Source organism: Carica papaya, chromosome 6, assembly GCF_054855325.1.
Source record: "Carica papaya isolate Zhongbai chromosome 6, ASM5485532v1, whole genome shotgun sequence".
In the NCBI taxonomy this organism is placed as follows: domain Eukaryota; kingdom Viridiplantae; phylum Streptophyta; class Magnoliopsida; order Brassicales; family Caricaceae; genus Carica; species Carica papaya.
This window is the reverse complement of record NC_142314.1, coordinates 34,917,899-34,945,103: the sequence shown is the minus strand read 5'-3', so window position 1 is coordinate 34,945,103 and position 27,205 is coordinate 34,917,899. Positions and strand designations below refer to the sequence as shown.

The window sequence follows — 27,205 nt, the reverse complement described above, 5'->3', positions numbered from 1 at the left end:
TGTTATTGCTGGTAATGATAATCATGTCGTCGAAGAACTCAAAGTTACACTCAAACAAAAATTTAAGATGAAAGATTTGGGAACTCTCCGATATTTTCTTGGACTTGAAATTGCAAGAAATGACACAGGAATCACCTTATGTCAAAGAAAATATGCTTCGGATCTGTTAACTAAAACTGGATACCTTGGTTGTAAGCCCTCATCTACTCATGGAACCCAATATTAAGATATGCAAAGATGATGGAGAACCTCTGTGTAATATTACAAGTTATTGGCGACTGATTGGAAAATTGTTGTACTTGACCATCACTCGTCCTGATATATGATATTCTGTTAATAGACTGAGTCAGTTCTTAGTTGCTCCCAGGACCAGTCACCTTCAGCTGCTTTGTAGATTCTTCAGTACATCAAGAGAACACCTGGACATGGTCTTTTCTTTCCTTTATCATCTACCATTCAAATTAAGGGTTTTTCTGATGTTGATTGGGACACATGTCCTGACACTAGAAGATCTCTGATTGGTTATTGTGTTTTTCTTGGATCTTCATTAGTATCATGGAAATAAAAAAAACAGCAAGTTGTATCTCGGTCATTTGCAGAAGCCGAGTATCGTTCCATGGCCAATACTACATATGAAATAGTGTGGATTCTGAATTTGTTACGAGATTTAAAGGTGCAACATTAAGGTCCTACATTACTTTACTGTGATAATCAGACAGCTCTACACATTGCTTCGAATCCAATGTATCATGAGAGAACAAAACATATTGAACTTGACTGTCATTTTGTCCAAGAAAAAATTCAAGATGGTACCTTAAAAACAATACATATTTTCACTCGCAATCAACTTGCAGATTTAATGACAAAAGCATCCTACGCAGTTTGATAATTTATTGAACAAGATGGGTGCAATAAATTTGTACTCTCCATCTTGAGGGGGAGTATTAAGATTAATTATTAATCAAAGTAAATTAGTTTGTTAATTATAGCTTTTTTTAATTAATTAGTTGTTGTAACCATTTTTATCTTTTTCTCTTTGCCATTGTACAAGCTGTATATAGCCTTTTGTTGTCCATGAATACAATAAGAAAAATAAGAGTAATTTTCCTCCATCATTCACTTTCTTCTCCTCTGTTCCTAACTGGTGTCACTTGCATCTTCGCGGACTCCCTTCTCTCGTCTTCTCCTGGTGAGAACGGTGAACTTGCTGTGGTTTCTCTTCCACTCTTTGTTCAAATTCAGTATTTTATGACACTGCTTTTGGTTTGATTCTCCTTCCATTTCATGTATAATTGTTTTACCGAGCTTCTTTCGGGTTTTGGACGATTTGAGAGCTTTACTGATCAAGTTTGGTGAGACTGAGGGTTGAAATTTCGGAAATGGCCTGTAGGTGTTTGATGAACACCTCCAACGAGTTCGTGATATATATATATATATATATATATATTCAGATTTTGTAAGAGTGAAAACCCTATGAGTTAATGCTTCATGAAGTTACTGTCTTGGTGCTAAGAGAGTAGCTTGTAAAGAGCCCTGTCAGGTGCTTCCTTTGCTTACCCTAGGTGTATTTACTTCCAGTCTCACATGTCTCCCAATCTAATTGGAAGATAACATGATAATTGTTCAATTTGATTTGGAGATGGCTAGAAATGAAATCTGCCAGATTATAGGTTGGGGTTAAATTATGAATTTAATGCGTTCTATAGTTGGTTCAGTTAAGTCAAATTGTTTTCTCTAGGATATTTCTTTTACATTTGGCATATTTAATTTTTATGTGTTTAGATACTGTTAAATTGATTTGATTATCCTTTGTTAATTACAATTTTTTAAGTTAAGTTAATTACAAAAGTAAACCACCAACTTTTTATGTTGAAACTCCCTAAGCTCTAAGAGTATTGCTGCTTTTTCTTAAAATGATTGTAACAGCCATAAAAGGATTGTGGATACTCATGTAATTTATTTTATCAGACTATACTTTGTTGTTATGCTGATTGTCTTCATTTCATGTACTTCTATAATTAGGAATTATGTATATATATATATATAGTTAATTTTTTTATTTTTTAAATTGGTATATCAATCTCTGTATGTGTAAGTCAAATGTGTGTAAAAAATTGGGATTTTAAGTTTTTTTTTTCTTATATATTTATTTTTTTATTTGTTTATTTTTTGGCAAAAGAGTAACTGAATATAAATGTTTGCAAGGTCTGGAATTTTAAAACGGGGCTTTCAGTTATTTGCAAAACAAGTAACTGAACACAATTTGCCAAGTCTTGAGCTTTAAAAGCTTCTATTTGATTGTCAAATGGATCGAGGAATTCAGGCATTTTTGCTGTTTGGTTCTTTCAGATTATGGTCATAACCACAATACAAATGATTCTGATCTGCAACGATAACAGAAGTCCACCATTTTCCACCTTATGATATACCTCCTCAAGGCCTAACATCCAAAAAGGGTAAAACAAATGGCCAAGAGTACACTGTCTTCCATGACTGTACTCTTTCTCATTCTCTTCAGTACCACCTTGCCACCAACCATTCACTCCATTTCCTACTTTCAGTACAAAAGCCTCTTCTCCCTTAGTCAATCCCTTCTCATGCGTGTGGCAAATTTACGTGCTGCACGTGGTGATCTTGCAGGCTCGGCCTGGGCCAAGGGTGTGGCTGAGAAGCTTGAGCGTGTGCTTGGGTTGGGTTTTTGGGGGCTGGCATGGTCAGCTGGGTGGGACTATCTAAGGAACTATGCCTGGAGAGATTTGGAACACAGGGAAATACATGGTGCCATTGCAGATGTAAACGAATTGATGGGCTTTCTTAGCGAGCTGACTCAGGCAAACTCAGATGCCAACAGAGCTGCTTGGTTTGCACAGAATTATGGAAATGTCCTTAGGATTTCACGTCGCATGCTTCATAGGCTGCTCAAAGTGTTTGCTAAATCGGTACAATTTATCTGTTGTTCTTTATACTTGCTAGCTATGACCACATCAAACATAATTTTCTTGCAATTTAATGATGCTATGAACTTGTTATATGAGATACTGATAAACTAGTTTCATGGTGATTTCTTTCTAATCATAATATTATTTCCAGATGATGCTATGATTATAACTTGGTTGCAGTTTAATGATGCTATGAACTTGTTAAATGAGATACTGATAAACTAGTTTCACGATGATTTCTTTCTAATCATAATATTATTACCAGATGATGCTATTATTATAACTTGGTCTCTTGTAAGATGATAATACCATAATCCATATGAACAGTTTTTTGACAAAACAGAAGCTAGACTTTTTCCTTATAGTTTGTCCTCCAAAAAGCATGTTCCTCTTTATTGATTGATATTGTGTTTATTTCTTTATATAATTTCTCCTTTAAATTAGATAATTCGCATTGCTGTTAAGTATTATTTCAATTTTGGAGCAGGCACCTTTGCACGGTGATGTCCTCCCCATTTCATTTGTTGTAAGACAAAAAGAAATACATTGATTTTCACTATTCAATTATACACCTCATGGAACCACAGATAAAAAAGGATGCCTTATTTCATTTGAGACCATTTTTTTTTTTCATTTTTAGTCGATTGAATGTTTTGGGTGGTACTAACAGGGAACACTTAGGGAAATGGTGGAAACAATGCAAAAAGAGGTCATTGAGGGAGGACTATTGAAGGACTGCCTTGAATTAGGGAGTAATGACTTGAAAGCCATGCTTCAGATTTTCAAGGACTTGGCTTTGCAGTTCTACTCAACTCCCAATGAAAATCAAGAACTATAGAAAGATGGTAAACAATTAGATAGTTTATGTTACACAATTTACACTTGCTGCATAGAATCACCAACTTTTACTCTCGGATCGGATTAATATCTTTTTGAAGCCCAATATTCTGCAATGTGTTTTTGTTGATATCTTCAGTATATTCTAGTCAAGAGTTTTTTTTTTTTTTTTAATTGTTGTTTTGGTAACTTTTTGTGGATAAACCCTAGAAATATGTTGAGACTTTGATGGAGTATATGGCACTTGTTCCTTTTTTTCTTTTGGTTAACACCCGTAGGTGATGTAACGTTGAACATGCTTAAGCTCCAAATATTTTGGATATGTTATTTGGCAAATAGTTGAGCTTGGTTGCTTCCAACTTTTTATTCGAAAGGAAAGGAAAAGAGAATAGTATTCGCAAGGCGCTGAGGGATGAAACCGATATCGAGAAGAAGATTTATCAGTATGGTTGTTTTCAGGAAAGGATCTATCTAACAAATTCTTTGTTTTATGCTCTGTTTCTTCTTTCAGAAAAAGTAGACAAAGTTCTTTGTTTATGTTAACACGATGAGGATTCGCGTGAACCGACACTGTAAGAAAACTCTACACGGCAAATCATGTTTGGATTAAATCCCTTTTTCCCTTTTATCTGCTGAAGTATTTGTATAAATCAATAGGTGGTTATCACTTCACATCTTTGAAGAGTCCTGCTTCAAACATGAGCCATGGATGGTAGAATAGAAATTGTGGGATTGAGACCCCAGGAGAGTATCTACTGATTGGTGGTTGATTGGGGAGGAAAGTTTGTATATTTTTCAATAAATATAATAATTATGTTGATAATTTGTTTTTTTTGTTTGTTTTGTTTTAAGTAGATGTTGATAAGAACTTAATAATATGATGAGTGTATGCAATTTTCAAAAAAAAAAAAATTAAACTTCTAAAAAGATAAATAATAACTATATATAAATAAGTAAATCAGAGTTTAAAAAAAAGGAGCTGTGGATCCCCCTCCAAAGAAAGGTAGATTGGATACATATATATATATATATATATATATATATATATAGTTACTTTCATCCCATAAACCAAAGGAATAAATACAAGAAAAAAAAAAAAAAAGCATACAAGTAATTTGGTATGTAATCATGAACTGATTGATGGAGGGAGGTGGGTTTTAAGCATAAACCCATGTGGGGAACCTAATTTTGCAATTACATTTGGTTCTGAATTGGTCACAAAATGCATACTAATCCATATAATTCACCGATATATATATCTCTCGTGTATCATATAATTGTGTCCCTACAAAACAAACAAATGGTGTGATTTTGTGTACTTTTCTACAAGGGAAGCTGCCCTTCTGCACATGGGTCTCAGGCCTCCTCTTCCCACCTTCTATATGGATTCAATTATTACCCGGCCCCTTTTATATATATATATATATATATATATACATACATATACATATATGGATTAGATACATTTGAGAATTTTCAATTGAAAATAATGGTGAGAAGCCAGATGGGTGCATGTGAAAATCTCACAAATGGGTTGCAATTGTTTCTGATAATATTTTGTGGCCATAAGAATTACATTACACAATCATTGTTTGTGTTTCTCAATTATCAACTTCACAACGTTTAGCCAATCTATATATATATATATACACACGTCATGTATGAAAACTCCAAGTTGTCTTTTAGGACAAAAAAAGTTCTTTTTTCCAACACTGCAACATGGAGAGATTCTTTTATGCCATATATTAATCATGTTCAAGTTAATTTTAATTAGCGTAATGATAAAAAAATAAACACTTTCTTTCTTTAATCATTAGTTCAGCTATAGAAGTTATTCTTTTGAAAGGAATAAAGTAGAAGGTTTTGTAAAATTATTTAATCTGAATTTGATTCTCATGGGAGTTTCAGTTATTAGTTGTTAATTACTTAGGAGGGTTGACCATAATCAATAATTAAAGAATTAAAAACATAATTAGTAGTCACCTAAAAACACATTCTCTCCATGTTTCAGTGTCTGAGAGATTTGTAATAAGTCCAAAACTTTACAGTCATTAAGTAACAGATGATTAGCTGGTGCAAATCCCAAAAACCCACGAATTCAACATTAAATTAAAATTAAAAATTAATTAATTCTTAATCATATCTTAAGCACAAACAACAAAATCCTATATCACCTTCCCTCACGCCCTTTTCCTCCTTTGTTCCTCGTATTACAAAATGACATTCAATTAGGAGGAAACAAACTCAAGATCAGAAGTACAGAAAATGCATACCCATTTTCTTTTCTTCTTCTTGTTGATCTTTTTCTACTGTTATATTGGTTTTTCTCTTGTTTTTGTTAATGGAGACGAAACAATACCAGTTCATGATGAAATTTCAATCTTACTAGAATTAAGATCTAGCCTTGCAGATCCCATGAATAATCTTAGAGATTGGAGAATGCCCAGAAATGGAGTTCACGATCAGAAGTTTGTTCATTGTAACTGGACTGGTGTTGTATGCAACTCTAGAGGTTTTGTGGAGAAGCTTGACCTCTCTAACATGAATCTCAATGGCAGCATATCCGATCATATTCAGGGGTTGCAGAGTCTTTCTTCTCTCAATTTATGCTGCAATGATTTTTCCTCTCCATTGCCGAAATTGCTGTCCAATCTCACCTCGTTGCAGAGCATTGATTTGAGTCTGAACAACTTTGTTGGCAGCTTTCCAATTGGTCTTGGGCAGGCATCAGGACTGATTTATGTTAATGCATCAAGCAATAACTTCTCAGGGTTTCTTCCTGAGGATCTTGGCAATGCAACAATGCTGGAAATCATGGATTTCCGAGGTAGTTTCTTTGAAGGGTCTATTTCCAGCTCTTTCAAGAATCTGCAGAAACTGAAGTTTCTTGGACTTTCAGGTAACAATCTGACTGGGAAGTTACCATCTGAGCTTGGGCAGCTTTCTTCTTTGGAAACAATTATACTTGGATACAATCAGTTCGAAGGTGAAATCCCAGCAGAGTTTGGCAACCTCAGTAATCTTCAGTATCTGGATTTAGCAGTTGGGAATCTCACTGGTCAGATTCCTTCTGAATTGGGTATGCTAAACAAGCTTACCACAGTTTATTTGTACAAGAACAGTTTGACAGGAAAGATTCCAGCAGAACTTGGTAATGCTACATCGCTGGTTTTTCTTGATCTGTCTGACAATAAGATTTCAGGGGAGATCCCTGTAGAACTGGCAGAATTGAAGAGCCTGCAGCTTCTGAATTTGATGTGCAATGAACTGACTGGTCCAGTTCCCAGCAGACTTGGTGAGTTGACTAATCTGGAGGTACTTGAGCTGTGGAAGAATTCTTTGACAGGTCCATTGCCAGTGAACCTGGGAAAGAACTCCCCTTTGCAATGGTTAGATGTATCATCAAACGCATTGTCAGGTGAGATTCCTCCTGGTTTGTGTGATTCTGGGAATCTTACAAAGCTCATTCTCTTCAATAATACGTTCTCCGGTTCCATCCCTAAAGGCCTCTCGTCTTGTAAGTCACTAATCCGTGTTCGAATTCAAAATAATATTCTCTCCAGGGAAATCCCAATTGGTTTTGGCAATCTCCCAAAACTCCAAAGGCTGGAATTAGCAAACAATAATATCACCGGTCAGATTCCAGATGATATAGGTTTGTCTATATCGCTTTCTTTCATAGATGTCTCGTCGAACCACCTGGAATCATCTCTGCCTTCTACAATTTTCTCCATCCCTAATCTTCAAACCTTCATTGCTTCCTACAACAACTTAGTAGGAAAAATCCCAACCCATTTTCAAGACAATCCATCACTTTCTATGCTTGATCTTTCGAGCAACAAATTCTCTGGAGAAATTCCGGACAGCATTGTTTCGTGTGAGAAGTTAGTGAATCTAAACCTTAGAAACAATCAACTGGTAGGAGAAATTCCAAAAGGAGTTGTAACGATGCCAACATTGGCTATTCTTGATCTGTCCAACAACTCGTTGACTGGCCAGATACCCGAGAATTTAGGAACTTCACCGGCCTTGGAAATGCTCAACTTGTCATTCAACAAGCTTGAGGGTCTAGTTCCCTCAAATGGCTTGTTGGTCACCATAAATCCTAACAATCTGATAGGAAATTCCGGTCTTTGCGGTGGCATACTCCCACCATGTTCTCAAAGAATTGCAGCAGTATCAGCCCAGCCGAAGAAAATGCATATTAATCATGTCATAACAGGGTTTATCATCGGAATCCTGGTGATACTATCTCTTGGCATTGCATTTCTGGCTGGAAGATTGCTGTACAGAAGATGGTACCTGTATAATAGTTTCTTTCAAGATTGGTTTAAGCAGAGCAGTAAAGAATGGCCTTGGAGGCTAATAGCATTCCAGAGGGTTAGTTTCACAAGCAGTGAAATACTAGCCTGCATAAAAGAATCAAACATCATTGGCATGGGAGGAACTGGCATTGTTTACAAGGCTGAAATCAGTAGATCTCATGTTGTTGTAGCAGTTAAGAAGCTATGGAGATCATCGCAAACTGACATTGAAAATGGGGATGATCTGCTCGGAGAGGTTAATCTTCTGGGAAGACTCCGGCACAGAAACATTGTCCGGCTGCTAGGATATTTGCACAATGAGACAGACGTGATGATGGTATACGAATACATGCCAAATGGAAACCTGGGGACAGCACTGCACGGAAAACAATCCGGAAAATTGCTGGTAGACTGGGTGTCCAGATACAACATTGCAGTTGGTGTTGCACAAGGCCTGAATTACCTTCATAACGACTGTAATCCTCCGGTTATTCACCGCGATATAAAGTCTAACAACATACTGCTTGATGCAAATCTTGAAGCAAGGATTGCAGACTTTGGGTTGGCAAGAATGATGTTACACAAGAATGAGACAGTTTCAATGGTAGCTGGATCTTATGGATATATTGCACCTGGTAAGTTGCTTCCCAAATCTGTTCAGAAACTTATTCTGCAACTCAACCAATTTATCAAGCATGTTTGTCATTTTTGCACAAGTTAACTGATAGATTTGGAAAAAAGTGTAATCTACAGTACTTTCTTCTATATATAATATCAAAATTTATTCTTATAAACACATAAGCACAAAAATGTAATTAAATATTTCGGGTTATTATGTAAACAGAGTACGGATACACATTGAAGGTCGATGAAAAGAGTGATATCTACAGTTTCGGCGTTGTACTTCTAGAGCTCCTGACAGGAAAGATGCCAGTAGATCCTTCATTTGGAGAATCAATAGATATTGTTGAATGGATTCGAAGAAGGGTTAGGAGCAACAGAGGCTTAGACGCAGCATTAGATCCAAGCATTGCAGGCCAATGCAAACATGTCCAGGAAGAGATGCTTCTTGTTCTTCGCATCGCACTCCTCTGCACCGCAAAACTTCCAAAGGACAGGCCTTCGATGAGGGACATTATCACAATGCTTGGAGAAGCAAAACCTAGAAGGAAAAGCATTTGCCAAAATGCAGGACAGAATGTCAGCAAAGAGAGGCAGATCTTTGGAGATTCGCCAGTAATAGGGCTTCTCTAGGACCTGCTTCTTCAGGCAGCCGCTCTATGTAATTCTTCTCATTTCTGCTTTTTTTTTTTTTTCTGCCGTAACTAGATTTTGCAGTTGTATGTTCAGTTGGAGGAATCAAAGGAAGAAATGTTCATAATATTCACTAACTATTTAAAATCAATAAAGTTTACAAAGATATTTCATTCATGATTTCACAAAACTTCTCTACTGTTTCTCCTGCAAGCAGGGTTTACAGATTAGATGTCTTCTGTTCTTTCTGCCTTTCTGGTACTTCTGTTCATCAGGGAGCAGCCAGAGAATAAAAACTAACAAAAAACTGTTTTGACGAAAATAATTTCTTTAATAATCTAGGTCAATAGAAGAGTTAGTTCAGCTCTAGGCCAAATTCAAGACCATGAAATGCCTAGGTTAGAACCTCTTCTGATCTTTTCAGCACCACTTGCAATATGCTCTGGCTTCCAAAGTCAATAAAAAGAAGCCACAAGAGGGAGAAAAAATGGTTCATCTACAAAGTGGAAATGCATGAAATCAATATGTCTCATTTTTTATTGACACAAATAAAAATTTACAATAACTCAGGAGGGGGAAGGGGGAGTGGTGCTGGGGTTTCAGCTATGTAGGTTCAGCCGTAAATCATTATACAGAAGGGCAAAGTAGACATCTCCTAACCCAAAACCACTTTCTGCATACCAGATTTCTATTTCCTACCCAAAACATACCTGTTAAATAACTTTAGAGAAAGGGAATCAATAAGATCATTGGCCAAAAATGGGCTTTCACCTTCAAATCTGAAGAAGGTAAAAGTGTAAAGATTACCTATCAGTTTGACTTAGGTTGTTGCACCTAAAAGAGCAACTTCTGATGAATCTCCATCTCCAAGAAAGCTGCTAGACAACGGCTGAAAGTAATGGAAAGATTAAAAGGGTTAGGAAACAGTGGCAGAGTCCGAAACCTGAATATGTGTTCGACATCCTGTTTTACAAATATATTAGAACATACATTTCTCGCAGATACTCAGATAAAGTAAAATAAAACTCTCGCAAATAGGTTTGAATTTTATTAGCTGAAAGTGATACATTTTGAAACTTTGTGCCAGTATATTCTAACCAAAGCCACGCCAGTGAAGTATTAATCTTTCCCTCTAAAGAGCAAAATTCATTTTAGACTTTCCCCAACCCGTCTTCCCATTTCTTTACATTCACGAACCTTGATGGTTTAAGAAATACCAAGAGACAGAATAAAACCCATGTGTTTGCCTCTGTGACAATGCCACATTAAGTGAAATTAATATTTTTTCCCCTTTCCTTTTCTAGTTTTCATGATACTTGGAGTCATCAAGGCAATTTATTCATGCACTGAATTGAGAAATGCCATAAGATTACCCCCTAAAACTAAATAGCTTCTTTACCACAAAGCATTTAGAACTTCTACACATCTTATAAATTACGAGTTCATAACACCACGAAGAGTGGCTGGGCATCCCATGATGATTTGTGTGTAATACTGCATTTTCCTTTTTCCAAAAAAAAAAAGGATTCTATGGAATTATAACACCATGAGTGACACCTACTTAGTGAATGTAGTGCTAAACTTTAAGAAAAAAGTTTCCAAGAGTCAAATAGAGTACCTCTTTATAATCAACTTTTGAGAGGAAAAATGGTTCCTTCTCATGAATAGCACCATTTTCAACAAATATTCTTTTCAAATCCTGCAGAGCCAACAATGACATGAATGATACTTGCAAAACTGAAAGCAACAAGTTAATATGTAATATGCAATCTTCTTTAATGTATATATATATATCTAATATGCAATCAAAACAATATGAATCTATATTAAAGCAACAAGTTAATATGTAATATGCAATCTTCTTTAACGTATATATATATATCTAATATGCAATCAAAACAATATGAATCTATATTAAAGCAACAAGTTAATATGTAATATGCAATCTTCTTTAATGTATATATATATATCTAATATGCAATCAAAACAATATGAATCTATATTCAAAGCTAAAAAGAAAGAACATTAAATCAAACAGGAAAGAGGAAACAACTCACTATGAGTGATATTTGGTGATTTAAATAGTCCAAAGGTGAGAATCCATTACCTTTCCAGTCAAGATTTCAAAGTCGAGCAATTCCTCCACAATCTTTTCCAGAACTTGGCGATTTTTTTGAAGCATATCTTTTGCTCTTAGATATGCTAAATCGTATATCTAAGAAAAGCCATGAACACAAAAGGTACATATCAATCTTTAACAACTGCTTAGCTCATCATATTTAAAGACGAGAACAAAGCAGAAGAAAGGAACAAATGTGGAATAGACATCATGCGATGGCTCACAACCATACCTTTTCAACTTTTGCAGCCATTTCATATTCATGAGTGTTCCCCATGCTTAAAGCAGTAAACTATGCCATTGATCAAGAACAACCAAAGAGATCGTCAATTAGGTATGTCCCCCAAGTCAATAGTGATAAAAAAAAGTGCAAACTGCCAACTATCAGTTAATAGGATATGCATCAGTTTAACTGAAGATAAATATTGAACTTTTGCACATGAACAATGTTTGGGATGACAATAATACATCATTTTGACAGACTATTTTAGTAGGTGGTATGCTGATCTTGGCAATAAACTTGCACCTCTGTCAACCATATTTATTCAAAAGAGAAAGAGTACCGCATTGCTAGCGTAGTAAATTGCAGGGCTGTCATCAGGTCCCCAGCCATACTGAATGACCATCCTTGTAGCTATCTGTTGCGCAAGAAATGCTTCTAATTGAAATTTTTTCACTCTTCCTTGTGTGCAGTAGCTTAATGATATTATATCAATTAGGTATTATGAATAAGATTATGCACCTCCTGGGCTTGCATTAGCTCTGAAGAAGAAAGAAAATTTTCTTCACCAAAAGGAAGTAGCATCTGGGCTGCAATATATGAACCAAAGCAAAATACAAGCTTCTTTTCAAGGTAGGATCTTGACTCTGCATTCCCGCTCGTGGAACCTTCATTTCTGGCCTTGGTGATTTTTGTGCATCCGATACCCTGGAAAAGATGAAAATCATCAGCATACCATCGCAAAACCTCTATTTCTGAAATTAACAAACAAGAAGATAAATGGCAACAATACAAGCCTCGCCCCAATTGGCTGGCTATCCTTTTCTTAAAATAAAAAGTGTAAACTATCATTGATAACCAGCATCAAGTGGGTGCCAACCCGCATACAAAGTATTTACATATATACCAAAATATCAATAAAATCTCCTAAATCCTCTATAGAGTAAAGAGGATGTAGCAATAAAAACCAAAGAGTCCGAAACCATCTATTCTTAATCATGTCAAAATCATTATCATCATCTATCCCCTCAAATACTCTTTTATTCCTCTTCCAAACTACCCAAAAGATGGTGAGTGCGATGATATCCGCATGTTTCCTCCGCCCATTGATACCCTTTCAAGCCCACAGTTCATCTGTAACCGAACCAGCTATTACCCAACTGATTCCCAAAAGCTCATAAAGCATAATCCATAGGTTATACACCACCAGGCACCAAAGAAGAATGTAATTACAAGTCTCCGCAACTCTTTTACATAGATAGTACCAATTCACCATAATCTTGCCATCTCATCAACTTATTGATAGTCATAATGCATTCTCTACCAGTCTCCCATGCAAATAAAGACATTCTGGTGAGATTTTAACTTTCCAGATTTGTCTAAATGGAAATCTAGCAGTAGAGTCTTCCTACTTGGTCAAAATTTGCAATAGAATTTGACCAAAAAGGACACATTAGTAGCGAGGCAACACAGGAATGTCGTTGCTTCCATCAAATGACTTGAGAGCTAAAGTGTTAAGAAGATTCTCATACTTGTTAACCTCCCAATTGGCTGGCTATCCTTGTTGGAAAGATGTCAGCAATTTCTTTTTTATGTTTCCTTTTTCCTCCACTCCTGTATCCGTCTTTCTTTTTCTAATAATGCTTTTTTCTCTGTTTAAGAAAAAAAAAAGACTTGCCCCAGTTCAAGAAAGGTAAAACTTGAACAGGATAAGCAATTTACAAATCATATAGCAGCAACATTCTGAAAATGTTGCATGCTTATACGAGCCTTCCTAGGTTCGCTGGTACAACAACTCATCTTTGATATATATATATATATATATAAAAGAAATAGTTCCTAGTTGGCAATGATTTTGGAAAACATAAAAATAGCACAGGGTTGTCCATGAGAAATGTTCACAAGGGTATCATTCTTACGATTTCCATGGAGAGTGAGAAATTACTTCTCATATTAAATTCAAAATGCAGGATGGTTCTAATCTAGCCAATTTGTAAATGTATGTGTCTATTTCCCTTCCTTTAATGTCCACATACAAAAGCAAGTTCCGGAACCATATACTGGTTCAACTAGTTCAAGCCTTACATAAATAGAGGGTAGAATAATTCTAGGCAAACGAAATTCTTCTACTGATTTATCTAAGATTTTTTTAAGGAAGGAAGATCAATATTCTCTGTAACTGATAATTGCAATATGACAATAACTTACATTTTAAAGCGTTAAAGAGAGAGAGGTGACAATAAAAGTACAAGAAAGTGATCTTTGATGACTAACCTGCCAAGAACATGGTTCAAGCCATAGATTATCCACCATATCGAAGTTTGGTAGTAGAAGTGCAATAAGACCACGGCCAGCAGCCCAAATGGCATGCGGAAACTTGGTCTCCCTTGTCCACTGGATGGTTAAAAAATTCAATTAGTGTAAAGGATTATAGAAACACAAGATTCACATCCCTATACTCCCACACACCCCCCTGCCCCCCCTCCCCACCCCAGAAAAAAACAGATCATCTCAAAATAAAAACATATTGAAGTTTGCAAATCTTTCCCATCTCATGTTGAGAGAAACCAATAAAAAAGGAAAAAAAAAGATAATAAGACAATGACATAGCAAAATAAATCAGTTACTTCCAAGCTGGAAGATCAAAGAAGAGAAAACAAATTCCTAGCTATCCCTGATCATCTAATTGATCCAGAACAGGGACAGTACTTTGTACTAGAAAAAGGATAACTATCTTTTCTAAAAAAGGTTTTTGAGTAGAAAACATAGCTACCGTAAAAAGAGGCTTATATAAACCTTATCCTAGAATTATACAAGTTTCTGAGGAAATTTATTCTCATCTTAGTAGATTTAAAGATTTATGGTTCCAGACATTTAAATATTTTGTTCAAAAGTCACCATCTCCATAATGGAGATGATATTGAGATATTATAGACATTTTCCCAGGACTGGATTATCTTTTGTAATTTTCTCTTTTGACTTCAAACATTGGAAATATGACTTCTTGATCAAATCATCATCTGTTACCAGTTACCACATTGATTATTTAGACATGCTGTAAAGAGTTTCAGTAAAACTACTACCAATAATTGGGATCATCAGTTAGTTCAGAGATTGAATATAAAAAATTGCAGTGTGAAACTTAATGGTAACATTTTCATGTAAAACACAAAATGATATTTGTTAGCTTGACAGCCAAAATAGTTTCTTACATCAAGTGGAGGATTCAGAAGCTCTATTCCATTACTTATCTGACCATATGGTTCCATTAGATCAACCACATTCTGTAGATCCTCTTTGGTCAGTGTCAGTCCAAGATGATTCACAAGCATTTTGCTTATCTTCTTCACAATGTTGGTTTTCCACAACCAGTTGGGAACAGTACCCCTAAAGGTCTACAGGAACACAATAACAATTATGTCTGCAGTTATGCCAGGAAAATCACTTTAAAGAGAATAAAAAAAGAAAACAAGAAGAAGGAAGGAAACCCAAATGATGGAATAACAAGTTAAGGATTCAGAATTTATGGATGGTCGAACAATACAAGCAGCAAAGAAGAGAAAGAACGGTATAAAATCTTGAATCTAGTATGTTGCCACATTCAACTAGACAATAAACTGCATAGTTTATTTCTCAAATAGTAATAACTTGGTAATGATGATGATGATGATGATAATAATGATAGTAATAATAATAATAATAATAGCAATAGCAATGCATGCTTACCGCAAACCAACTACAGTAACTCATAAGTTCATCCATATCGAGAAATTTTCCCCTGAAAGCACTACCTTCCAAAGCCACTGGAACAAGTTTTAGTTCTATAGGTCGTAAAAGAGCTGTCTTCTCAGCAACCTGAAACAGGGGGAAAAAAGTTAATGCAGCAAGAGAATGTTAGACTGAACTGAGAATTGGAAAAAAGAAAGATAGAGATAGGGGAGGAGAGAGAGAGAGAGAGAGAGAGAGGAAATATACAATAAAATTAAAGGAATTCAGCCTTATTCTGCTTTCCACACTAGAATAGGACATTCCAATGGCAAAACTAAGAACTTCTGCAATACCATGCAATTTACAGGACTGCACTGTACTACGATGAACATAATCAAAAGTTCATAGGGAAATGATGAACTACATGGTTAGAGAAAGGACTAAAAACTGTTTTCAACGAAGCATTAATTCAAGGAGGCCTCAGGAGTAAAGAAACTACACAGCCAAACATCAAGTCAAAGTTAAAGAGAAACAGCTCAAAAAGACAACCACAATGAAAAAGTAATCAATCTCTGTAACTCTCCTCTCAATAAAAGAAGAAATTTTATTAGAGAGATAGGAAGGAAGGGAGAGATGAAGAGAGAGATAGAGAACTGTGACAAAGAGAATGAGAGGAAAAGGCATCCACAAGCTAAAACCTAGAAGTAAAGCAAAAAAATCATAAAACAGGGATGCAATACTTTTGCAAAACAGATAAATGCATTGATACAGAACCTAGGATCAACCAATGTGATCAAAACCCACACATACAACTTAACGTGGAAAAAGTAATCCCTAAATAAACTCTCCCTACTTAACCTAAAATCAACATATGACTGAGAATTAAGATAATTGGGAAAAATAATAAGAATTGACAAAATACCACAAGTTACCTAGCTATTCCCAATATGTAATCTATTCCCAATATGTTATCTGAGACTTTAACCATTAAAGAATAGATAAATATTACAAATGTTGAAATGCAGGCATTTGAAAAAAATCAAATATGTGAAGTAGTAACCTAAGAGGAAAAGACTAGTAAGTGGCAAATGGGTATTCACCATCAAATACAAACCCGGTGGAACTTCTAAAAAAATACAAGGCAAAATTGGTGATCAAAGGGTATACCAAGGATTGACTATCAACATATATTTACACCTGTTACAAAGATAACTACGGTACACATCCTATTTTAATTAACTGCTAACTTCAATTGGCAATTGCAACTGTTTGAGTGAAGGATATCTTTCTACATGAAGAAATAGAAGAAATTTACATGAAAATTCCCTCTGATTTCCCATGTGAATAGGAACGAACAAGGTGTGCAAACTAAAAATAGGTATTGTATGAGCTGAAGCAATCCCCATGGTCATGGTTTGAGAGATTTGAAAAGGTGATGCTATCTATAAGATATAAATATAGTCAAAAATATTACACATTGTTCATTAAGAACTCAAAGTTTAGAAAAATCATAGCTTTCCTTATATATGCAGATAATATAGTCGTTACGGAGAACGATAAAGAACAAAAGATGGTTTTCAAGCAATGTCTAACCAAAGAGCTCGAGATTAAAGAATTTCGGCAATTAAAATATTTTCTCGAGATAGAAGTGGCCAACTCAAGGTTCAGTATATTTATTTCTCAACAAAAGTATGTTATAAACATTTTGAAGGAAACTAACAAATGAGTATTCAAGATTGCAAGCACAATGGTTGATCCCAATCATAAATTGTGACTGGCAAAAAAGACCCAGATTAGACAAGGAAACGCACTAAAGACTAGTGGAAATTATAATATACTTATCACATACTAGAACAGACATTGCATATGCAGTTAGTCTAATGAATCAATTCATGCACAAGTTCAAAGAAATGCACCTACAAACTGCCTACAGGATACTCTACTTCTTGAAGGGTACTTCAGAGAAAGAAATTATATTCAAAAGAAACAATGTGTTACTTCTTAAAGCATGCACTGATGTTGGTTATAAAGTATCATTAGTTGACAGAAGATCCACTTTTGGATATTATATCTTCCACAAAGGAAATTACATTGCCTAGAGGAGTAAGAAACAGAATGTAGTAACCCGATTAGTGTCGAGTCAGGGTCTAGGGCTATGACTTAAGGCGTATGTGAGCTTCTATAGTTGAAGATGATTTTAGAAGACTTCAAGATTCAGTTGAATTGACTTATGAGACTCTACTGCGATAATAAGTTAGCTATTAGCATCCCTCACAATTTAGTACAACGTGGCAGACTAAACACATTGAAGTAGACAAGTATTTCCTCAAGGAAAAATTGGATAGTAGATTTATATACACTTCATATATGCATAAGGGTTTGTAAGTTGCAGATGTGTTGACTAAAGGACAAAGAAATCCTTAATTTCATACAATTATGGCCAAACTGGGAATAGATAATATCTATTCACCAGCTTGAGAATGAGTATTAAGAAGCATTGTAATATTACATTAGCGTGTAGGTTAAGCAGGGTAAAGAATATATTAATAATATACTCCTTTGTAATTAATTGTATTTCCTTATTGCTCCTATTAACTTGTATATATAGGGCCCTACTAATGAAATGCACAACATTTATGCTTCCACAAATTGCAAATAGCCCTAATAAAAACAGCAGGAATCACCTTTCTCCAGTCTATTAAATTGGCAAGCTCCTCATCCATGGTTTCTTTTGCAGCAATTCGAAGTATTCTTTCCCTTTCTGTTTGGGTTGGACGTTGAAGATGAAATACTCTGTCCATACGACCAGGCCGCTGCAAAGCCTCATCAATTTGCTTAAGATTTCTAGTGGTAGCCATCAAGACAACCCCATCTTGTTTCTCAAACCTGTGAAAAAATGGCATATATGGGGAGCTAGCAACAGGTAAACATTTCGTACCATGGCTGATTTTGTTACGAATTTTATAAATCAGGTCAGTTTCAAGGTTAAAAGAAAGATGCCATTTCCTGAATTGAGGCAAGACATGCAAAAAAGAAGATATCACCAGCTAAACATTCATGTGGCCACACATAGTGTAAAATGTTGTAACTAGAAGCAAGAACATAGTGTGCACTTCGTGGACAAAAAAATGGACGCAAATGCCTAGAAAGCATATTCCTAAATGATTACGAAATGTAGCAAGAAAACATGAAGGAAATAGTCATCAGAAATGTATAGAAGTAGGCATTAGGAACTTATTCGGACGGAGGATAAGTTGACATACACACTCCTACTGATAATAACAAACAATAAACTATTCTAAGAACATTGTTCTTCTTACAGTAAAGGTCGGTTAATTTTAACAACTGACCTTTTCCATATATAAATTTATAGGATGTTTGGAATTTACTTATTTATTACTTATAAACAACTTTAAGCATCAAGTGCCAATATCTTTCTTTGGCAACGTAAAAGATAGGGTTCTTTTTTTCTGAAATATAAGAGATAGGGTTCTTATTAATCATTTGAAAGCACTTTTAAGAAAATGAAAAATAAATGTTATGTTCCTCACTTTAGGTTCTTACCATTTTTATTTGACTAAATTAACTACTTGATGTCCTCTTAAAATTAACAATATAAACAATGTAAGGCATGAAATATTTGAAATCAATGTATACATTTTTAAAGATTTTTTTAACCAAAAACTACTTTTTTATTTTATGACAGATTTTTATCCGAATGCTTATCTACTTATTGTTTAGATAAAAATTTACCTACTCTTAAATACCTTAAAGCATCCTACTAACTTTGAGCAGATTTCTTTTACCAAACCCAAGGACTCTCTCAGATTATTTTTATGTAACCACTGAAATAAATGAATTCACAAGCATGAATTTGATTCATCAAGAATCAAGAGTTTCAGAAGTGTAGTGCTAGTTCTACCTATTACCCAAGTACACAAAAATTTAAATAAGCTCCAAAAGAAATAATGGATTGCAGTTCCAAAGTCTATTGAGAAAAAAGGAAAAGAAAAAAAAATAGGGGATTGTGCTTTTCTGTCCCAGGTAAATCATCACGTAAAAGGACTTCTCAAGAAAAAAAAAAAGAGAAGATTTCGTAACAGGATGACAGACCTCATGGATAATTTTATTTTTCAAGGCAAACCAAAGAACTTAAAACTCAAGCTGGCTGTACAATGAACAAAAGGAAAGTTAATATTTACCCATCAAGTTCCACGAGAAGTTGATTAATGAAAGCTTCGTGATCCTGCTGTTTGGTATGAATAAATTTCCCACGGACACCAGCAAAGAGATCAAAATCCTCCACGAATATAATTACAGGGGCCTAGAAAAGGCATTATACATCTCAAGATATTAATGGTATGAAATCATCAAAATTTCTCGTTTATATAAGGGTTAATTATCTGAAAATGAAAGAAAGCTGTCAAACTGAAGTTTTGATCAAATTTTTTAAAAGGATAATCACAACATGCATAAGGAGAAAATTCATTTACTGATTCGTTAAAGGAAAAAAAGATATTCTTGTCATGAGGCACCAGGGAGCTGTAATGGCTGCTCAACTAAATAGCTCCTCAAATAGGACAAAAGATTGATGTAACTGAATTCAACAAGTTTGGAATTTTGATTTTGATTCAATTGGGTTTTATGCTGACTGAACTTCAAACGTGAGAAGTGATGATAATTCTATATTTAAAGCTGTGTTAGGGAGAACTCAGTAACCTATTTTTAGTTAATATTCTTAAATTTGAGAAGATTTAGAAAATTCATCTGAACAAAGTTCACATATTTATATACACAATTCATGTTTTTTTTTCCCAAGATGTAGTTTTAGACATTGAATTGTAGCCTGAGTCACACATGCAATAGAAACCATGAACGTCTAGTTTAATTGGTAAAATCAGAGAAAATGAACAGTAAAGCCTATATGGAACACGTCTAAATTGCATATGCCATATCAAATAAAAAATTTTAATTCTGCAAAAGGTGAAGCAGAGAAGGTTCTGGAGGATGACCAAGTCCCTAGCTGTTTGAAACAATTCCCTAACATTGGATGCGCTTTGACCAACCCACAGTCCAGCCTCCAACTCTTGAGCTTTGATATTAACAACAGGAACCTTAGCTTCTGCAGCGATAGCAAGTGCTAAAGATGTCTTTCCTGTTCCTCTTTCACCTACAATAAGGACTCCCTGCAACAAACATGGCATTATCTAAGAATCTAATCCAGCAATGAGTATAAATGCTTACAGCCACTGAACAGATAAATTTTCTCGATAGCATACAGCATTAGTTCCAAAAGAAAAAGCACAAGAACAAACTTTAAAGTGCAAATCAACTCAAATATTCCTAGTTTGAGAACCTTTAATTTTTTAAGGAGCACCAAGGGGGTGAAACTCAATACAAAAAAATGCACATGATTTACAATCTCATACAGGATGAAAGATCAAACATATCCAAAATATCAACAAAATCATCAATGCGAAGCCCTTTAACCAAAATACAAAGAGTTCTAAACCAGTAATCTCTAATCTCATGAAAAGAGATGTGGAGTTGTCAAGAGCTCTATTGTTTCACTCTTTCCAAAATAACCCAAAGAATAGAAAAATAAATGCTACAGATATTTTCTTCTTAGACTTGTGAGAAGCAACAGCACTCCATGTCCATAGCTCATTCTTAACAGAAGGACCTGTTACCCAAATGAGATTGGAGATAAGAAGTGCTAAATCCCATAATCTTCTAGTCTCAAGACACCAATGAAGAAGATGATTAGGGGAGTCCTCCTCTTCCAAGCATATAAACATCCGTTAGCTCCCTCTCTTCTCACATTATCCAAGGTAAGAATTCTATACCAAGATTGCCTCCCAAGTAAAAGAAACCTATGGAGGGTAAGGATTTGGTTTTCTGTACTTGTTTGCATGGAAAATGGTCTGACATTTTTGTCCTCATGATGGTGGTTGTACCTCATCTTAATTGAAGATTTACCACTTACAAAAATCTGCCAATAAGGGCTCAGCGGCATGTTTTCAAGCTGGCTAAGAAGGCTACAGCCCATTAATCTCCCAATTAATGAGATTTTAGGGGAGAGGAATGTTCCAACTGATTCCACCACTATACATCTCATAACTTTCCCCTCCTTGAAACTGACTATGTCGAAGATATTATGAAAGACAGCCTCGAGGGGCATCTCATCAATCCAGTGGTCATATAGAAATTTAATTTCCTTCCTATTGCCCACCACAAATTTGACACTGATAAGAAAAGTTGTCCAGTCTTTGTTTGAACCATCTACAGAGGCTACATCCAAAAGCACCTCTACCACTATTGGTCCCCCAACCATTAATACCGATCCATATTTCGTGACAATGAACCTCCTCCATAAAGCACCATTATCTGTGATGAATCTCCACTTCCATTGAGCAAGCATCACTTTACTAGAAGCACAATGGATTTATGCCCAAATTGCCCTTACAGAGTTGCTTTCAAACTCTACCCCATGCAACCAAGTGAAATTTCTTTACATCATCCTTGTTCCCCCAAAGAAAAGTACTTTGAAGTGTCTCTGTCTTCTTGATCACACTAGCAGGAATGGGAAATAAGAACAAGAAGTACATTAATAAGTTCGAAGGCTACTACTTTTAATGAGTGTGAGTCTCCCATCTTGAGGAAAAGAGCAGTTCTTCCAGATGGAAAGTCTCTTTTCCATCTTCTCCACAATATGATCTTGAATCCCTTTATAATGATCCTTGCTCCCAATGGAAGACTCGGATATTTGATGGCAAAGGAGGTGAGTCTGCATCCCAAGATTTGAGCATAAACATCACATCTAGCCTCATCTCAACCGAATGATCTCATATTTGCTCCAGTTCACTAAGCATATATACTACTTGGAAACAAAGGACAATAGCTCTTATATTCAAAATAGATTCTCTGCTCAGCTAGAGAAACAGAAGAGAATCGTCAACAAACAACAAATGAGAAATCTTCATACTGTTACCACCTTGACCAATTCAAATATCATTCAGCAAATTCCATTCAAAGGCTTCACAAAATCATACGGTTGAAGGCTTCTTAATTATGATAAACAATAAAGGAGACAAAGGCTCCCCGCGTCTTAGACCCCTTGAAGCAGGAAAAACTCGGGCGGGCCCCATTAAAGAAAATTAAAAAAGAGGTAATAGAGATGCAAGTGACATCCACATCCTTTTTTTCTCTTCGAAACCCATCCTTCCATGCAGGTAGAAGAAGAAAGGACAACAAACATGGCCACACGCTTTCTCAAGATCTAATTTGCAAAGCAACCTAGCATTACTTTTCAATATCTAATTTGCAAAGCAATCCAAGCTCACCACTTTCAACAAACTATCCACCATTTCAGTTGCCATCAAAGAAGCCCAGAATTTGTCTACTTTATACGAAAGCCAATTGAACCTTCCTCACAATTGAATTTACCACTCTGTTTAGACTTTTAGAAAGCACTTTAGCTATCAACTTATTAGTCTAAAACCCATCAACTTCATAGCCCCCTCAAATTTGGGGATGAGAACTAGGAAAGTTGAGTTCACGAGTTTCACAAATTTACTTATCAAGCAGAAGTCACCTAACACATCTGTGATATCAACTTTAACCATTTCCCAGTACTTCATAAAGAAAGCAAATGAAAACCATCAAGTCCAACAATTTTATCTTCATTGCAAAGAAACAACATCTCTCTGACTTTATCCTCACCAAAGGGCACCTCCAAGAAAAATTTATCAGCATTGTTGAGAGTCCCCAACTCCGTGCCATCAAACTTAGGCCTCCAAGCCACAATCTCACAACACAACTTCTTATAGATTCTCTAGCAACCTTCTTCATGTTAATACAGTCATCAAACTCTCTGTCCCCAATCTTGAGCTCCAACAAGAAGTTATTCCTACCGTGAATGGAGGTTATTTTTTGGAAAATATTGTATTCTTGTCCCCTTCCTTGATCCAAGACAAACTGGATAGTTGTCCCAAAGCAATTTTCTCCATCAGCATCAAATTAGCCAACTCCAATTTTAAAACCTGAAATGGTCCTATCTGCTTCAAAGGAATTAATTGAGTCAAACTCCATAATCAAATTGTCTTCTCACCTCAACCAAAAGATTCTTTACTCCATGATTTGATCTTCATCTTAATATAGTTGGACCTTCTGATAACTTTGAAAAGCTAGCAACCCCCTCAATGAAGGATTTGAACCACTATTCTATGATCAATTTCTCAAAAGCTTCGAACTTCATCCACTTGTTACTGAATCTAAAAGGAGAAGTTGCCATTTGTTTTTCTGAAAATCCAAACATAAGGGATAGTGATCAAAGACAAACCTAGGCAAGAGAGACTAAACAAGACCCAAGGCCCAATCTACCATCTCCAACAATATAAGAAATCTAATCAGTTCTAGAAAAGCAAGGAAGATTCCTATAATTGCACCATCTCCATGAACCACCATTTAGAGAAAGATGAATCAATTGCATATTGGAAATGAAATCACGAAACTCAAACAAGCACAATCCCAAGGCTACCTGCCATTGAAAAGACCCACTCACGAAAGCTGTCCATCTAGACCTTTACCTTTACCACATACCCCTTGAATATTCAATTCCTAATTAGAGAACCTCATATGCATTTTGCCTATACATGCACCATGGAATTCAATATTGTTGTCTTGTGATCCCATTGAGAAAAAGCCAACCATTGAAAGTACTCCATATGTTCAAATTTCGGTTCCAACCAGAAAATTAAATTGGATCCTGCCGAACCAAAGATAATTCAGTCAGGTCCTTGGTCCAAAGACGGAGAGAGTCAAAATTTTAGTCCATTCCCAGGTTTGGACCAAAATTAAAAAAAATAAAAATAAAAAAGAAATTCTAATTACGGATATTTAATACATTGTTGTTTATTTGATTAATTTTATTAATTATGAATTCAATAATGATTATAATTTATGAATTTATTATTTATTTTAATATTTATTAGTTATTTTTCAATTAAACATAATAATAGTTATGGACGGATGATTGGATCAGTTCAAGTCAGCTAAAAGATCCGTTCCCAAGGGTATATGCAATAGCACAGTCTAAAAACATGTTGGTGGAAGAAGCTTGCTCTAGTGTGAATGATAATAGAGAATGGATAGTGAATGTTATTAGGAATCTATATGATTGAAAAATTGATAAATATAAAGTCATACTACAACTATTATCGAATATTCAATTAAATGATATAGGTGATAGGATTGTGTGGAAATTGAAGAAAAATGGTAAATTCATTGTAAAGTCTTATTACAAGTTTCTCATTAGTAGTGAGGAGGGTGTGAGGAACTTCCCGATGAGAGATTTGGAAGGTGAATGTTCCTCCTAGAATGGTTTTCTTCACTAGGGAAGCGAGTAGAGAATGTATCTTAACTACTGATAAGTTTATGAGAGTTGGTAGAATCATGATTAATGGATACTACTTGTGCAAGCAAGTTGCGGAATCTTGTAATCACACCCTGCTCTGGTGTTCGATGGCTTACAACATTTGGACTTTGCTGCATGGGCTCCTTGGTCTTAACTAGGTTATTGGAGGTCGGTTAAGGAAGAGTTTTGGGCATGGAAAGGTTTTTGTAAAAAGAAAAATTATCTTAAAATTATTCCTTTGACTATCTTTTGCATGATGTGGAATGAGAGAAATGTTAGAACTTTTGAGGGCAGGGAATAAGCAAATTTGGAAATCTAAAGTCCCTCCTAAAATGGCTTTTTTTTGCATGGGAGGCGGCCAATGAATGTATTTTGACATTGAATATGCTAAAAAGGAAGGGAAATGTGTTTGTTAATAGATGTTACTTATGCCATGCTGCTGAAGAATAGTGCAAGCACTTATTATTATTTTGCCCAGTGACATACAGCTTATGGACCTCTATTTTAAGCTGTTAGGGTTAAATTGGGTTATGGTTGGGAGTGTGAGTAATGAGTTGTGGGCGTGGATGGGTATTTGTAAAAAGAAATATCATTTGTTCCTTATTCCACTTACAATATTTTGGGTAGTATGGAAGGAAAGGAATGGAAAAGCGTTTGAGGATATAGAGACTAACTTTACAAGGATTAAAGATAAACGGATTCATACTTTTGACTCTATTTTATTGGGTCATGACATCAAAGATATGTGGATTTGTTATCATAAATCACTTAATTGACATGTAACTAATTTGTATTTCGGGTGGTATTCCCCTGGTACCCTGTGCATAATAATATTTTCTTTTTATTTTAAAAAAAAAAGGGCATGGAATGGGAGATGTCAAGGGTCAAAGATAGACGGTTACACTGTTCTGGTTCAGTTTTTCTGGAACATAATATTTTTAGGGTAGAATATTTTGGGAAAGTCATAAACATATTAATTGATCCGTAAATATCTTGTACAAGGGTGACACCCCCTTGGTGCCTTTTCTTTTAATACCATTCTTTATTTTTATCTCAAAAAAAAATTACAAAAAAAAAAATATTGGTCCGCTTCAGTCTGAACAGACCAAAATGTGACCAGTCTAGCATGGGAATAGAAAACACCCAAACCTAATTGCTCAGGGTCAACCCAAGCATCTGTTGTCAGTATGCCAAAAGATAAGGGGAACAAAAAGCTAATCAACAATCAACACATAAGCGACTCTCATAACTCAACATATATTCATTTTGGGGATTGCATGAAAAGGTAAAAGAACAAGAATTAATAGAATTTGATTGCTCAAACAGAACATTTTCCAACTTGTTCAAAATCAATAGCATAAGAACATTGGTTAAACTCAACAAATGATGAAACAAATTGGATAATGGATTGTTATTTATGCTTTAAGGCCGATAGTCATCAGCTCTAGTGATAGGGTGGCTTCTGAGCTATAGCAAATAGCACTAGAGTTCCACAATCTGATGTGGGCAGTTAGGTTTTCAGGGTGTTCTTTGGGCTTGGCAGGCATCCTAACAGAGAGGAATAGGAAGAAACAACATACATTCACTCTGTTGTCCATTTTTTGGTTATTTAAAAAAAAGGGAAGAAAAAAAGACAGGAAAGATTTTGAAGGAGTCCAGTCTCTGTTTTTGTTTTCATGTCATCCAACCTCTTGGGAGGAGAATCTAACAGAGCTTGTAGACATCTTGACTACTTTTTGTACCAAAAGGAATTTTGGAGTATGTTGAACTTTTCACTAGGTTTCTTTTCTTATAGATAATATTGACTTGAACTTATTTCTTTCTAAGAGAAGCCTACCATGTAGCTTGCTTATATATTTTTCTAATTCTAAATTTGTTTAGAAGAAAATAATTAGATAACAGGAACCTCAAAGGGCTTGTTTAATAACCTCAAGAAGGGTGAGAATCACATCCCCCTAGATACAGCCAAAACCTTGAATAATATACTATGGGTCTAACAAAATGTCAGGATCATAACCTATCCAAACATGTAAAAACAGTCAAATGTTGAATGCTGTGTCCATTAATATTGACAACATAAAGAAGATGTAAGGGATTTAAGCATGTATAATACTCATGAAAAGAATACATTTAAGTGGAATGTTATCAAGCCCAAAGTCCTAGGATCCTTGATATCAAATGCAAGACAAAGTTTGAATACATAAAACTCGAACACGTGCTAGATTTACGTCTTATTTGGATGACTTTCATGATGGTTCACTAATGTACGGTATTGCATGCTAAGTGCAGAGTACAGTAATCTTCAACTTATATCATGTTTGGAAACATTGTGTATTAATGTATGATAATGACAGTTGTTTTTGTTTAAATTGATAGAATGGTTTGTTTATATATTTAATCAAATTACCT

At 35.2% G+C, this 27,205-nt stretch overlaps 3 protein-coding genes across 10 annotated transcripts in view; 2 read left to right on the top strand and 1 right to left on the bottom strand.

Annotated features, from left to right (window-relative positions):
- The first annotated feature begins 1,033 nt into the window (after positions 1-1,033).
- On the top strand, positions 1,034-4,599 carry LOC110814987 (adenine phosphoribosyltransferase). 3 transcript variants are annotated; one of them, XR_015821839.1, is made up of 5 exons: positions 1,034-1,189; positions 2,350-2,939; positions 3,610-3,784; positions 4,288-4,348; positions 4,434-4,599. XR_015821839.1 is itself a non-coding variant. In XM_022042601.2 (4 exons), the coding sequence occupies exons 2-3, from the start codon at positions 2,466-2,468 to the stop codon at positions 3,775-3,777; spliced, it is 642 nt and encodes a 213-aa protein (XP_021898293.1). In that variant the 5' UTR covers positions 1,034-1,189; positions 2,350-2,465; the 3' UTR covers positions 3,778-3,784; positions 4,288-4,599. The 3 variants fall into 3 exon arrangements, 1 of the variants encoding a protein (XP_021898293.1); XR_015821840.1 differs by lacking the exon at positions 1,034-1,189 and adding an exon at positions 1,205-1,540; XM_022042601.2 differs by having other exon boundaries at positions 4,288-4,599.
- A 1,274-nt stretch (positions 4,600-5,873) lies between these two features.
- EMB2458 (FtsH extracellular protease family) overlaps positions 5,874-27,205 on the bottom strand; it is a 36,460-nt gene continuing 15,128 nt past the window's right edge. The window contains exons 8-20 of one of the 6 annotated variants that reach the window (XM_088206403.1): positions 20,394-20,567; positions 19,584-19,705; positions 18,066-18,267; positions 15,400-15,528; positions 14,886-15,068; positions 13,948-14,067; positions 12,196-12,381; positions 12,017-12,091; positions 11,686-11,745; positions 11,442-11,549; positions 10,953-11,033; positions 10,142-10,223; positions 5,874-8,750 (exon numbers count right to left, since the gene is read on the bottom strand). In XM_088206403.1, coding sequence (XP_088062529.1) covers positions 10,155-10,223; positions 10,953-11,033; positions 11,442-11,549; positions 11,686-11,745; positions 12,017-12,091; positions 12,196-12,381; positions 13,948-14,067; positions 14,886-15,068; positions 15,400-15,528; positions 18,066-18,267; positions 19,584-19,705; positions 20,394-20,567 — 1,509 coding nt within the window. In that variant the 3' untranslated portion in view covers positions 5,874-8,750; positions 10,142-10,154. Of the gene's footprint in view, positions 8,751-8,809; positions 9,406-9,452; positions 10,224-10,952; positions 11,034-11,441; positions 11,550-11,685; positions 11,746-12,016; positions 12,092-12,195; positions 12,382-13,947; positions 14,068-14,885; positions 15,069-15,399; positions 15,529-18,065; positions 18,268-19,583; positions 19,706-20,393; positions 20,568-27,205 lie in introns of those variants that run through there. The other 5 variants (XM_088206401.1, XM_088206400.1, XM_088206399.1 and 2 more) reach the window with 5 other exon arrangements.
- Positions 6,042-9,463, top strand: LOC110814857 (Leucine-rich receptor-like protein kinase family protein). The gene is made up of 2 exons (XM_022042440.2): positions 6,042-8,715; positions 8,925-9,463. The coding sequence occupies exons 1-2, from the start codon at positions 6,042-6,044 to the stop codon at positions 9,332-9,334; spliced, it is 3,084 nt and encodes a 1,027-aa protein (XP_021898132.2). The 3' UTR covers positions 9,335-9,463.

Bases quoted from the DNA above. Each gene is read 5' to 3' on its own strand.
- LOC110814987 (XM_022042601.2), top strand. From the start codon at position 2,466: ATGGCCAAGAGTACACTGTCTTCCATGACTGTACTCTTTCTCATTCTC. The intron at 2,940-3,609 runs GTACAATTTATC...TGGTACTAACAG, and splicing joins TCAAAGTGTTTGCTAAATCG to GGAACACTTAGGGAAATGGT.
- LOC110814857 (XM_022042440.2), top strand. From the start codon at position 6,042: ATGCATACCCATTTTCTTTTCTTCTTCTTGTTGATCTTTTTCTACTGT. The intron at 8,716-8,924 runs GTAAGTTGCTTC...TTATGTAAACAG, and splicing joins TTATGGATATATTGCACCTG to AGTACGGATACACATTGAAG.